Genomic DNA, 13,356 nt, shown 5'->3' with positions numbered 1-13,356 from the left:
CGGAGAGGCAGTTTCTGTAAGCAACACCAGAATGTTTCCTTCCTGCCTTCCTTACAGGATTAGGCCAGTAATTTCTTCTAACAACCGGTTCTCCAAACTGCTTAGAGTGTTAACAACCGGTTCTTACCAAATAGGTGTGAACTGGTAGAATCTCACCCCTGATCTTCCCTATGCACCCTGTCCCCCACGTATGCACGGCAAAGAACCAAACATCAGCTGGCTGGTGGAAGGCGCGCGCACATGCGTGGTGGAGTTGAGCTGGGGCGACGGCTTGCGTGCCCCAGACAAGGCTCTGCATGCCACCTGTGGCACGCTTGCCACAGGTTCGCCGTCAGGGCCCTATACCATATCGGACAAGCGGCTGTCCAATCTCTTCTTGAAAACCTCCAGTGTTGGAGCACCCACAGAATCTTATCTCACCATTCAATCACAAGCTTGACTTTTGGGAGATTTAACTTCTGGTGACTGACAGGTCCTAATAGCTTTAGCCGAACTCAAAAAGCTGACTAGTGTTCAGGACAGGTTAGTTGCTTACAGACAGGAGGCCACCAGGTCAGCCAAATCCTACGCAGGTAGTCCTTGGAGCATGCACAAGTCGTTCCACTGATTAATTATTCCAACCGCCAGGAAATTCCTCCTTAGTTCTAAGTTGCTTCTCTCCTTGATGAGTTTCCATCCGTTGCTTCTTGTCCTGCCTTCAGGTGGCTTGGAGAACAGGTGAGCCTCCTTTTCTTTGTGGCAGCCTATCAAATATTAGAATACTGGCTATCATGTCACCCCTGGTCCTTCTTTTCATTCAATGAGACATGCCCAGTTCCTGCAACTATTCTTCCTAGAAAACCTCCAAAGTCCCTTCTAGCTCCATTCTGATCAAATCTTAGATCCAGCTCACTTAGGAGAGACGATTTCAAATTCCTTAGGACTGTCACAAAGTGGGCAATATATATAAAATAATGTAATGTAATGTTATATAATATACATATACATATACATATACATATACGTATACATATACATATACCGTGTTTCTCATATAATAAGGCCGGGTCTTTTTTTTTTTTGAGCCCCGAAAAAATGGCTAGGTCGTCTTTTCGGAGGTGACTTAATTCCGCCCCCACCTGCATCTTCGGGCAGGCAGGCGGCGACGGCTTGGATGTTGACCTCGGCGTTGGTGGGGCACATCGTATCGGGGTCAACGCAGGCAGCACCATATCTGGGTGTGCAACAAAAGTACTTCCTAACGGCAAGCCCCCCCCCGCCATTTCTCCCCCCATTTCGCATGTTTTAATATAGGCCTTAATTTGGGGGGAGGGGCTCAATTTCATTTCATGCCTATAAAACATGCTGGGACTTCCTATTGGGGGAGGCCGTATTGTTGGAGAAACAGGGTACATATACATATACAGACACAAACAGGTGGGCTGCTACCGGTTCGCCCTGGTTCGAGCGAACCGGTTGTTAATTTTATGGGCCGGTTTGCCGAACCAGCAAATACCACCTCTTGCTGGCCTTGCCCAACCTGCCCCTCCCCTCCAGGAGTCCCCATGCAGCCCATCTTGGATCCCAGGTAAGCTCAGGGCCCACGTGGAGGCTCGGGGAGGGCAAAAAATAGGCCTCCAGAGCCCAGGGAGGCCGTTTTTGCCCTCCCAGAGGTTCCAGGAAAGCCACCCAGGCCAGTGTGGGTGGTGCAGGAGTCTGACTAGGCCACTCCCAGCATGGCCAGGCCACCCAGAAAATGGGCAGAGAACCAGTTGCTAAATTTTTTTGAAGCCCACCCCTGTGGGTGTGGGTGTGTGTGTGTGTGCATATACACACACATACATACACACACATACACACATACAGCCCTGGAAGACAGGCACAGAGGGACTCTAAGAGACAGATAGCAGATTTGGGCTGAACATTATGAGAGAACTCTTTGTGAGTTAGAGCAGTGGCCCCCAACTTTTTTTGTACCACGGCCTGGTACAAAATGTACAAAATGATCCACGGACCGGTACCAGCATCAGCACGCACGACCAAGGCAAGGCGAGCCGAGCGACCGGCCAGCCAGCCATCCCCCGCTTCTCCCCGCCACCTTCAACTCCTCCTTTGTACCTTCTCGCGGTCGATGGGCTTTTCGGGCTCTTTCTTAATCTCCTCCTGAGTAACGCGAGACTCCACCGCCATCGGGACGGCTCTTCGTTCGAAGCCGCCCCCCCTTCGACGAAACTAAGGCGCGATGATTCCTTCAGCACCCAAACGCCGCTTTCCAACCAACGACTGACAAGCTCACACGGAAGCACTTTCTCAAGCGCCGTCGAAACAAGATGGCGGCGCCCAAGCAAAATAAGCGGCCCGGTACAAAATGATCCACGGACCAGTACCAGTCCGGGGCCCGGTGGTTGGGGACCACTGAGTTAGAGCAATTTGATAGAAGAACCAACAATCAAGAGGGGAATTGATTTACGGCTAATCCTTGACTTACAGCCATTCCTTTAGTGACCATTTGAAGTTACAACGGCACTGAAGAAAGTGACTTAGGACCGATTTTCACACTTACGATCGTTGCCGCATCCCCATGGTCACGGGATCAAAATTTGGGTGCTTGGCAACCTCCTCGTATTTATGACGGTGGCAGGGTCCCGGGGTTACATGATCCCCTTTTGCAACCTTCCAACCAGTTAAGTCCATGGGGAAACCAGATTCACTTAACAACCACGTTGCTAACTGAAGAACGGCAGTGATTCACCTTAACCACTGTGGCTAGGAAGGTTGCAAAATGGGACCAAATTTACTTAACCATTGTCTGGCCTAGCGAACAGAAATTTTGGCCATCAATTGTGGGGCCATAAGTTGAGAACTACCTGTACAGAGGAGCTTGATGTGATGACCCAGGGTGGGATACAAAATAAACACAGTCACAAAAACAGGTGAAGCCCCTTTTATTCCTTCACTTTGCTTCAAAGCTCCAAATATCCTTGTCTGGAGACAAAAAAAAAACTCCCCCACAAGCAGTTACGAAAAGGAGGAAATGCCGCTTAAACTAAAAATCCCTATAAATTATAAAGAGTAAAAACAACACAAACCACACGGAAGCAATTAAGGGAACCAGGCAAGATAAAGGCTTGAAGACATCCAAAGATATCGGAACACACACTGGGAATGATGCCAAATTCAGAGAGGAACAACAGACTAGAGATATTTCCATGCTTTGTTTCCAGCACTGGCCCATACGCGTGTCCATCCTTTTAACCAGTTCTCACAGCTGCTGACCATGAAGAGGATCAAGGCCCTTTCCTCCCCCATAGACCACACCATTCACATTTCTCCCTTATCCCTATGATGGAGAGGGGAAGACCCAGGTCTTCCTCTGACTGCCCAACCAGCCTCTACCCTTCCTCAGCCTCCTCCACAACCTCCGGAGCCACACTTCTACTCCCTGTCGGCTGTTCCTCCTCTCCCTCAGAGTCAGTCTCCAACAGGGGCACGACACCTGAGCATTTCTACGCACAGGACTTTTGAGAGAAGATGCACCCACACACAAATGCGGAGATTTTATTTTTAAAACCACAGAACGTGGATCTGACATTTTCCGTTTCCCTTCGAGCCCCCACAGGTGGCATCTCTCTGTCAAGCAGCCGATTTCCACCACCCCCTGCAAATATAAGAGAATGAAGCCAGCAAGAAAATATTTTGAAATAGCGAAGGTGAAAGGTTAATGGCCCTCTGGTCTGTTCTACCTTAGGAAATAGCCGTGGAAGCAACTGAACTTTAGAAGGGGAAAAAATAATAATCCCTTTTTGATGTTTCTGTGCGAAAGGGAAGGATAAGCAACCCGCTGCTTTAAGAATTACCTTTCCCAGATTGGATCCTGGCCAGGTGTTTTGGACTACAAGTCCCATCAGCTTTGGCTGTCTCAATTACAAACAGAGCTCAAGTTAGAAACTCAGCAGGGACTGGAATCTGCCACTGAGCCAAACAGTGATTAAGCGAGATGCCTACCTGACTGCTTCACTCGACGACTGCAATCCAGGCTCCACCAATTGCAGTCATTGAAACAATTGCATGGGTTGTTAAGGGGAGCTCGGGGGGTGCTTTGGGGATGAGGGAGTCCCTTGGCTGAACTCCTTCTGTTGGGGTGCAGAAACAGAGTTTAAGATCTGCTCGCAACAGAATACCCTACATCAGGGGTCCCCAACCACCGGTCCGCGGACCGGGACCGGTCCGCAGAACAACTCCTACCGGGCCGCTGGCTTGCTGGGCGCCGCCATCTTTTTTTGATGAAAAAGTGCTTCCGGTGAGCTTTTCCGGGTAGAAAGCTCACCGGAAGCACGTTTTCATCAAAAAGATGGCGGCGCCCAGCTGATGCCGGTACCGGGCGCGGCGCCCAGCTGATGCCGGTACCGGGCCGCGGCGTCGAAAAGGTTGGGGATCACTGCCCTACATCACCAAGCTTGAAATTTGGGGCTTGGACAACCTTGAACTACGCCGCCTACAGTTGGGCCTAAGCATAGTACACAAAATTATCTGCTACAGCGTCCTACCCGTCAATGACTACTTCAGCTTCAACCGCAACAATACAAGAGCACACAACAGATACAAACTCAATGGAAGCCGCTCCAAACTTGATTGCAGAAAGTACGACTTCAGCCACAGAGTGGTCAATGCCTGGAACGCACTACCTGACTCTGTTGTGACATCCTCTAACCCCCCACTCCTTTAATCTTAAACTATCCACTATTGACCTCACCCCATTCCTAAGAGGTCTGTAAGGGGACGTGCATAAGTGCACCATTGTGCCTACCGTTCCTGTCCTATTGTCCCCATTTATCTGTGCCTACTTCCTGTATTCTTACTCATGTTTATACTTATACCTATTATCGTGTAAATGATCGACAAATCAAATAAATAAATAAAATAAAATAAATCATGCTTCCCATCCCAGCACGGTCAGGGGGCTTCAAGTGGCTTCAGAGCTCCACTGGTGTGTTCAAAGCTGCTCCAGGCTAAGAGCCTTTGCTGACTACAAAGCTCACATAAATTGTTCCACTTCTTTTTATGCCGTTCTGCGGCTTTGCACCATTTCTGCACGAGCCAGGGAAAGGGCAGTGAAAATATTTTCAGACCCCTCACATAAACTTTGTCAGAGTATATTCATGAATTGGAATGGAGCATGGTAACAAGGTCAGCCAATGAATAGGCATAGCAACTAAATCAGCCAATGAGGACAGTTTGGAAACTGAAACTAGAAGTAGCCTAGGCGTGGCTCTTTATTAAGCTGTGCAACTCTGCAGCTATGTTGAGCTCTGAGTCCATCTATCGAAATGAAACTGCTTCTCTCCTCTGCTGTGTATAATCCTTGCCTGCTGAACTAAACGTCTGTTTCTGAGCTCCTGAGTTGCTACTGAAGTTACTTGCAACATGTTTGTGTCTGAGTTTGCTCCATGTTGAAGAAAACTATAACTGGTTTGTAAAATCTACTTATTACGTTTATAAAGAGGTTAAATGAAGCATCAGCCATCTGTGTTTTATTTTTCCGGTGCTGAATTAACACGGCAAAACTTCTGAACAAACTTGGGCATAAACAGTTTCAACTTCTTCCCTCAAGACGATGCTACAGGGCATTGCACGCCAAAACAACCAGACACAAAGACAATTCCCCCTTCTCACCCCCACCCCATGCTATCACTCCGCTAAACAATTAATTCCCACAAGACTTGTCTTATGCCCTGGGATGTCAAACCACCTAGTACTTGGGTGTCAAATTGGATTTGTTCAATGCCGGATCAGTATTGTAGTTCTCCGTTGGCCGGCGAGGGGAAGGGTCTGTGGGGAATGGTGGGGGGAGATGGGACGGATGCCTCCTGCAGCACTTTACTAGCCAAAACAGGACATGGGGGGGGGCCCTCACATTGCAAGCACTCTGCCGGCCAAAAATGGGCCTCCTGAGGCCCCCGTGCAGCCCATTTTCGGCTGGCTGGAGGCCTTGGAGGTTGAAAACCATTTTCCAGCCCATTTCCAGCCATTTTTCGGCCTGTTTTCACCGGCAGAAGCACTGCAGGCCAGTCTTTTGATATTCCCAGGCCGGCTCCAAGGACCGGATTTAAGCATCTTGAGTTTTGACACCCTGACGTTGTAGGAACTGCATTACTATTACAGAGGTGGGTATTCAGCAGGTTCGGACCAGTTCTGGAGAAGCGGTAATGGAATTTTTGAGTAGTTTGGAGAACCGGCAAATCCCACCTCTGACTGGCCCCGCCAACCCCATCTCTTCTCTGCCTCCCATTGAGTCCCAGCTGATTGGCGGGCTCCTCTTTGGTTGCCCTGCACAGGAGAATGGAGCTGGAAAGCAGGTTAGTGGGGTGGGGGAGGGAGTAGGGATTTTGCAGTATATCTTCCTCCTGGAGTGGGGAGGGAATGAAAATTTTACAGTATCCTTCCCTGCTACACCCACCAAGCCACACCCACCAAGCCATGCCACGCCTACCAAGCCATGCCATGCCCACAGAATGGAAATTTTGGGCTGAATTGCGGTCGTAACCCGAGGACTCCCGCATTGCTTTCAAGCAGAATTCTTCCAAAGGCCACAAATTCAGCTTTTGCAAAGTCGATGCTTTTAAACTATTTCCATGTTGCTGTGGTTTGTTTTGTTTTTTAAATTATTATTATTGTTGTCAGAGGTGATTAACAGGATAGAACAAACTGGATCTTAATGGAAATATTTAATAAAGAAGCATCTTGAGATCCGGGAACCAGGTTGTCTCTCTACTCTCAAAACTGTTCGGAGAAGGGAGCCTCGATCTCCACCAGGATGTGAGAAACTGTCCTGCAGTGTGAAAATGTGTGTGTGTGTGTGTGTGTGTATACGTACGTGTTTGTGTGCCACAGCTTTCAGCGAAAGTGTGGAAGAAAAATGGTGTCAGAATTGCTTTTCCTCCAGACAAAAGGACCACAGTAGCACTGACCGAAATACTAACGCGATCCTAGGCTGCATTAACATAGAATCAAGATCACGTGAAGTGTTAATACCATTTTACAAGACCTTGGTAAGGCCACACTTGGAATCCTGCATTTAGTTTTGGTCGCCACGATGTAAAAAAAGATGTTGAGACTCTAGAAAAGAGTTCAGAGAAGAGCAACAAAGAGGATTAGGGGACTGGAGGCTAAAACATATGAAGAATGGTTGCAGGAACTGGGTATGTCTAGTCTAATGAAAAGAAGGACTAGGGGAGACATGATAGCAGCCTTCCAATATCTGAGGGGCTGCCCCAAAGAAGAGGGAGTCAAGCTATCCTCCAAAGCCCCTGAAGGCAGGACAAGAAGCAACAAGGATGGAAACTAATCAAGGACAGAAGCAACTTAGAACTAAGGAGGAATTTCCTGACTGAGAGAACAATTAATCAGTGGGATGCTTCGCCTCCAGAAGTTGTAAATGCTCCATCACTGGAGGTTTTTAAGAAGAGATTGGACAACTATTTGCCTGGAATGGCATAGGGTCTCCTGCTTGAACAGAGGGTTGGACTAGAAGACCTCCAAAGTCACTTCCAACTCTGTTATTCTGTTAAATGGTCAGCTCCTCCCTTTCACAAAAGAAACAGCTCTCTTCCCCCCCAAAAAAATAGGAATAGCAGGAATTAATTGCCTGAGTATATAGGTAGTCCTCGATTTATGAGACCAGAATTTCTGTTGCTAAGCAAGTGAGTTTTGCCCCATTTTACGACCTTTCTTGACTCTGTTATTAAGTGAATCTCTGCAGCTGTTAAATTAATAGCGCTGTTGTTAAGTGAATCCCTGCAGTTATTTATGTCAGGAACACGGTTGTTAAGCGAATCTGGCTTCCCCATTGACTTTGCTTGTTGGAAGGTCGCAAAAGGGGATCGTGTGACCTACCACTGTCATAAATATGAGCGTGTTGCCAAGGGTCTGCATTTTGATCACATGACCGTGGGTCGTTAAGTGTGAAAAACAGTATAAGCGAGGCTCGCTTTTAAAATGCTGTTGTAACTTTGAACAGTCATTAAATGAACGGTTCTAAGTAGAGGACAACCTGTAAAACAAAGGCATGAAGAGGCTCGACTCCTAAAAGGAAGTGTCTCAAAGCTAAAAAATTGGGGACAGACTAAAACCAAAATGATGTTATTAAAATTGAGCTGATTTAAGTAAGTGACAACAACCTAGGCCTGTGATGGCGAACCTATGACCTGTTCCAGAGGTGGCATGCAGAGCCCTCCCCTGGCACGCGCAGCATCGCCAGCTGCTCCTCTGGTTTATGGCCTGAACATGCACACTGGTCAACTGGTCTTTGCGGGCGCCAGAGCACTGGAAAACAGCCGAAGAAATGGCCAAAACCCAGGACGTTTTTTGGGACGTCTTCCGGGCCGTTTTAGGGTGTTTTCAGGTCATTTTCTGGGCCATTTTAGGGCATTTTCAGGCTGTTTTTTTTGGGCTGAAAAATGGCCCAAAAATGGCCTGAAAATGCCCCCCAAACAGCCTGAAAATGGCTAAAAATGGCCAAAGAACAGGACATTTTTCAGGACATTTCCAGGCTGCTTTTCAGGACGTTTTAGGCCGTTTTCCAGGCTGTTTTCAAGCCATTTTCTGGGCCGCTTTAGGCTGCTTTGGGGGGCCATTTTAGGCTGTTTTCAGGCTGTTTTTCAGGATGAAAATGGCCCAAAAATGGCCTGAAAATGACCCCAAAAGCAGGCTGTTTTTCGGGTGATTTTCAGGCCCAAAACAGCCTGAAAATGGCCTGAAAACAGCGCCAAAAAACAGGCATGCACGCACTGGCCAGCTGGTCTTCAGGTTTCCAGCGTTCCTGGACCCACACAAGCATGAACATGCATGCGCCTTCCAGTTTGGGCACTCGGTGCCGAAAAGGTTTGCCATCACTGGCCTAGGCCATAGGTCCCCAACCCCTAGGCCTAGGCCGCAGCCTATTCGGAATTGGGCCACACGAGTGGCTGGCTGGAGCATGTGTGTGTCCACACAGCTCAAATTGTGTGAGCAGTGGGCTGGTGGGCACTCGCACACACTGGCCCACCTTTTGTGCAAGTCGAGCTGCGTACCCCTGTACCCTGGCCCGCCACTCACGCTTATGTGGCCCAGTTTCCCTCCCCTCCCCAAGACGGGCCACACCAAGCCACAAAGATTGGGGATTGCTGGCCTAGACTACAGCCTTATGATCTCCGAGTGGTCTCCCATCTAAATAACTGGTCCAGCTTAGCTTTCTGAGCTCAGCTAAATGTGTCACCTGCTGAAGCTGTATTCGTGTTAAATATTACAATTGGAGTGGGGGTGGGGAAGAATGGAGCAGTTCTTAGAAACATATTAATCATTTGAGCAAAGGTTCCAAAAATAAAGTTTGCTAAGTCCTTAATTTTCATTGATTTAGTCTGCTTTTTTACAACGTTTTGCTTGTCCCGAAGGCAGCCTCTGCCATTTAGTATTTATGAAAAAGCACAGAGAAGAGCAACCAGGATGATTAGGGGACTGGAGAGTAAAACATATGATGAACGGTTGCAGGAAATGGGCTTGGCTAGTCTAGGGAAGAGAAGGACCAGGGGAGACAGGATAGCAGTCTTCCAATATTTGAGGGGCTGCCCCAGAGAAGAAGGGGTCAAGCTGTTTTCTAAAGCGCCTGTAGGCCAGACAAGGAATAATGGATGGAAACTGAATAAGGAGAGATTCAACCTGGAAATAAGGAGAAATTTTCTGACAGTGAGAACAATCAACCAAATGGAACAGAATTTGCCTTTGGAAGTTGTGGGAGCTTCATCACTGGAGGCTTTCAAGAAGAGACTGGACTGCCATCTGTCATAAATGGTGTAAGGTCTCCTGCTTGGGCGGGAGGTTGGACTAGATGACCTATAAGGTCCCTTCCAACTCTGTTAATCTGTACCTGTATATGTTTCTTTCCTGTTATCTGCTGAAAAAAAGTAATTTCCATCTCTGTGTTCAAAGATTACAAACAATGATACTGGTAGTCCTTGACTTACAGCAGCCTGTTTAATGCTCGTTCAAAGTTACAACAGCCGTGAAAAAAGAGACTTATGACCGTTTCTCACACATCTACCTGTAAAAAATCTCCAGACCCACCGAAGGAAAAGGGATGTGGGAAGTCTATCAGAAGCGACCCTCCCTAGTTTTCCAGAATTTGAAAAAAAAAAAAAAAAATCACCTTTGCAAGATTCTTGCCACAAAAATAGAGCTATCCAGATAGTCCTCAACTTACAACAGTTCGTTTAATGACTGAAGTTACAATGGCACTGGAAAAAAATTGACTTTTTAACCATTTTTCAAACTGACAACCATTGCAACGTTCCACACCATCACGTGATCAAAATTCAGACGCTTGGCAACTGACTCATAGTTATGACGGTTGCAGCATCCCGGGGTCAAGTGATCCCCTTTAGCGACCTTCTGAGAAGCAAAGTCAGTGGGGAAGCCAAATTCACTTCACAACTGTGTGACTAGCTTAACAACTGCAGTAATTCGTTTTGCGACTGTGGCAAGAAAGGTCGTAAAATGGGACAAAGCTCACTTAACAACTGTCTCGGTTAGCAATGGAGATTTTGGGCTCCATTGTGGTCGTAACTCGAGGACTAACTGTATTATATTTACCTGTGAATGAATGAATGAATGAATGAATGAATACATGAATACATGAATAAACATGAACAACATTTCTTCTAAGGTCTGCTGTTGAAACTGAACTAAAATTTGGGGTGCTGGAGTTCATTGGCGAAGGTTTGGACACCGAAAAACCAGATTTTTCTGCAACAATTCACTTAACGACTGTGGCAAGAAAGGTCGTAAAATGGGACAAAACTCACAAAACTCACTTGATTAGCAATGGAAATTTTGGGCTCCATTGTGGCCGTAACTTGAGGACCACCTGCATTATATTTACCTGTGAGTGGGGAATAAATAAATAGATGGACAGACAGACAGACAGACAGATAAATAAATTGGAAAAAAACCAAACATGAACAAAATTTCTTCTAAGCTCTGCCATTCAAACTGAACTAAAATTCGGGGTGCTTGTAAAAATGGAATTTATCAGCGAAGGTTTGAACACTGAAAAACCAGATATTTTGAGATGGCTCTTGGCCTCCTATTTCAAATAAAAGAAATGTAAAAGGACCTTGATGTGAAATTTGTCTGGACAACCTCGCAGGGCTAACGACAATGGAGCGGAAAAAAAGGAATCCCAGGAATATTCATCTGTTTTTCTCACCACATTTTGGACACATGACGCAAAACCGAAATTGTTCTGAGATGAATGGGTCCCCGCTCTGCAAAATGGACGGATTCCCACACTTACCCCTGGAAGCGTCTTCTGTTCGTGCAAGGCAGTCTGAGCTTTGATAGCGGAGTCTCGGGCGCAGTAGGTCAGGAAAGCGCACCCTGAAACGGAAGCAGAAGGAACATCAAACGCGTCGTCTCGTCTGTGCGCAGAAGGCATTTAACCCAGTGGTGGGATTTAATTTTTTTTACTACTGGTTCTGTGGGCGTGGCTTGGTGGGCGTGGCGTGGGGAGGATACTACAAAATCTCCATTCCCTCCCCACCCCACTAACCTGCTTTCCAGTTCTGTTCTCCTGTGCAGGGCAACCAAAGGAGACCCAGCTGATCAACTGAGACTCAATGGGAGACAGAAAAGAGATGGAGGCGGGGCCAGTCAGAGATGGGATTTGCCGGTTCTCCAAAACTACTCAAAATGTCCGCTACTGGTTCTCCAGAACTGGTCGGAACCTGCTGAATATCACCTCTGATTTAACCACTTCGTAAGACCCCCCCACCTGGAATTCTGCAGCCTGTTTGGGTCACCACACTACCAAAAAAGAAAAAAAGGACATATCTGAACCTGGGATGCTGAAGACAGCGGTAAATGTAGGCCAGCTACCAAGCATCCAAATTTTGACCACAACACTGTGAGGATGAAGCGATGGTCATAAGTGTGAGGACTGGCCGCTAGTCCCTTTTTTCCGTGCTGTTGTAACTTTGAACGGTCGTTAAATGAATGGTTGTTAAGTCAAGGACTGTACGTCACACACCACGTCATAAGCACCACGTCATAAGCACCATGTCATAAACATGGAGGAATCACATGAAGTTATTAGTACTGCTTTATAAAACCTTAGGCCACACCTGGAATTCTGCATCCAGTTTTGGTCACCACATGACAAAAAAGATGTTGGAAAAAGTGCAAAGAAGAACAACTAAGATGATTAAAGGCCTGGAGACTAAAACATATGAAGAACGGTTGCAGGAAATGGGTATGTCTAGCTTAGTGAAAAGAAGGACTAGGGGAGACATGATAGCAGCCTTCCAATATTTGAGGGCCTGCCCCAAAGAAGAGGGGGTCAAGCTATTCTCCAAAGCACCTGAAGTCAGGACAAAGAAACAACGGATGGAAACAAATCAAGGAGAGAAGCAACCTAGAACTAAGGAGGAATTTCCTGACTGAGAGAACAATTAACCAGTGGAACTGCTTGCCACCAGGATTTGTGGACCAGAGATGGTGTTCAGCAGGTTCTGACCAGTTCTGGAGAACCGTTAGTGGAAATTTGGAGTAGTTCGGAGAACCAGCAAATACCACCTCTGTCTGGCCCTGCCCCCATCTATTCTCTGCCGGCTGGGTCTTCTTTGGTTGCCCTGCACAGGAGAACAGAGCTGGAAAGCAGGTTAGTGATGTAGGGAGGGAATGGGGATTTTGCAATAACCTTCCCCCAGGAATGGGGTGGGAATGGAGATTTTATAATATCCTTCCCCTGCTATGGCCACTAAACCACGTCTACCAAGCCACGCCCACAGAAGCGGTAGTAAAAAAATTTGAATCCCACCACAGGACTGAACCATTACTTGTCTGAAAGGGGCTTCCTACTTAAGCAGAGGGTTGGACTACAGGACCTCCAAAGCCCCTTCCAGCTCTATTCTGATTGACTGAACCTTGGAAGCGAGTCTAGGGCCCTGGGTTTAATCCCTCTCTCTATCCAGCCCAGGAGAATCTACTCACCTCCTACGCTGTAAACCAGGAGTGTCCAACCGTGGCAACTTTAAGACTTGTGGACTTCAACTCCCAGAGTTCCTCAGCCAGCTTTGCTGGCTGAGGAACTCTGGGAGTTGAAGTCCACAAGTCTTAAAGTTGCCAAGGTTGACACCCCTGCTGTAAACGACCATCTTAACAAACATCAGGAGGATTAACCCTTTTTCAACTGAGACAGTTTACAGGTGGTTCTCGATTTACAACATTTGTTTAGTGACAGTTCAAAGTTAGAACAGTTCAAAGTAACAGTTCAAAGTTAGAATGGCACTGAAAAATGTGATTTATGACCAATTAAGTACGATTTATGATCCATGCATTTTATTGTAT

General features: G+C 47.0%; 1 protein-coding gene across 1 annotated transcript in view; it reads right to left on the bottom strand.

Annotated features, from left to right (window-relative positions):
- The window catches only part of CELF5 (CUGBP Elav-like family member 5), an 80,648-nt gene that overhangs the window by 55,364 nt on the left and 11,928 nt on the right, over nucleotides 1-13,356 (bottom strand). Inside the window, exon 2 of the mRNA XM_087952778.1 lies at nucleotides 11,306-11,388. Within this exon, the coding sequence (XP_087808904.1) occupies nucleotides 11,306-11,388 (83 nt within the window). The remainder of the gene's footprint in view (nucleotides 1-11,305; nucleotides 11,389-13,356) is intronic.

Source organism: Notechis scutatus, chromosome 1 (assembly GCF_049901735.1).
Source record: "Notechis scutatus isolate UNSWTSFEM ecotype Mainland chromosome 1, rNotScu1.2, whole genome shotgun sequence".
Classification (NCBI taxonomy): Eukaryota; Metazoa; Chordata; class Lepidosauria; order Squamata; family Elapidae; genus Notechis; species Notechis scutatus.
This window is presented reverse-complemented; position numbering and strand designations above follow the sequence as displayed.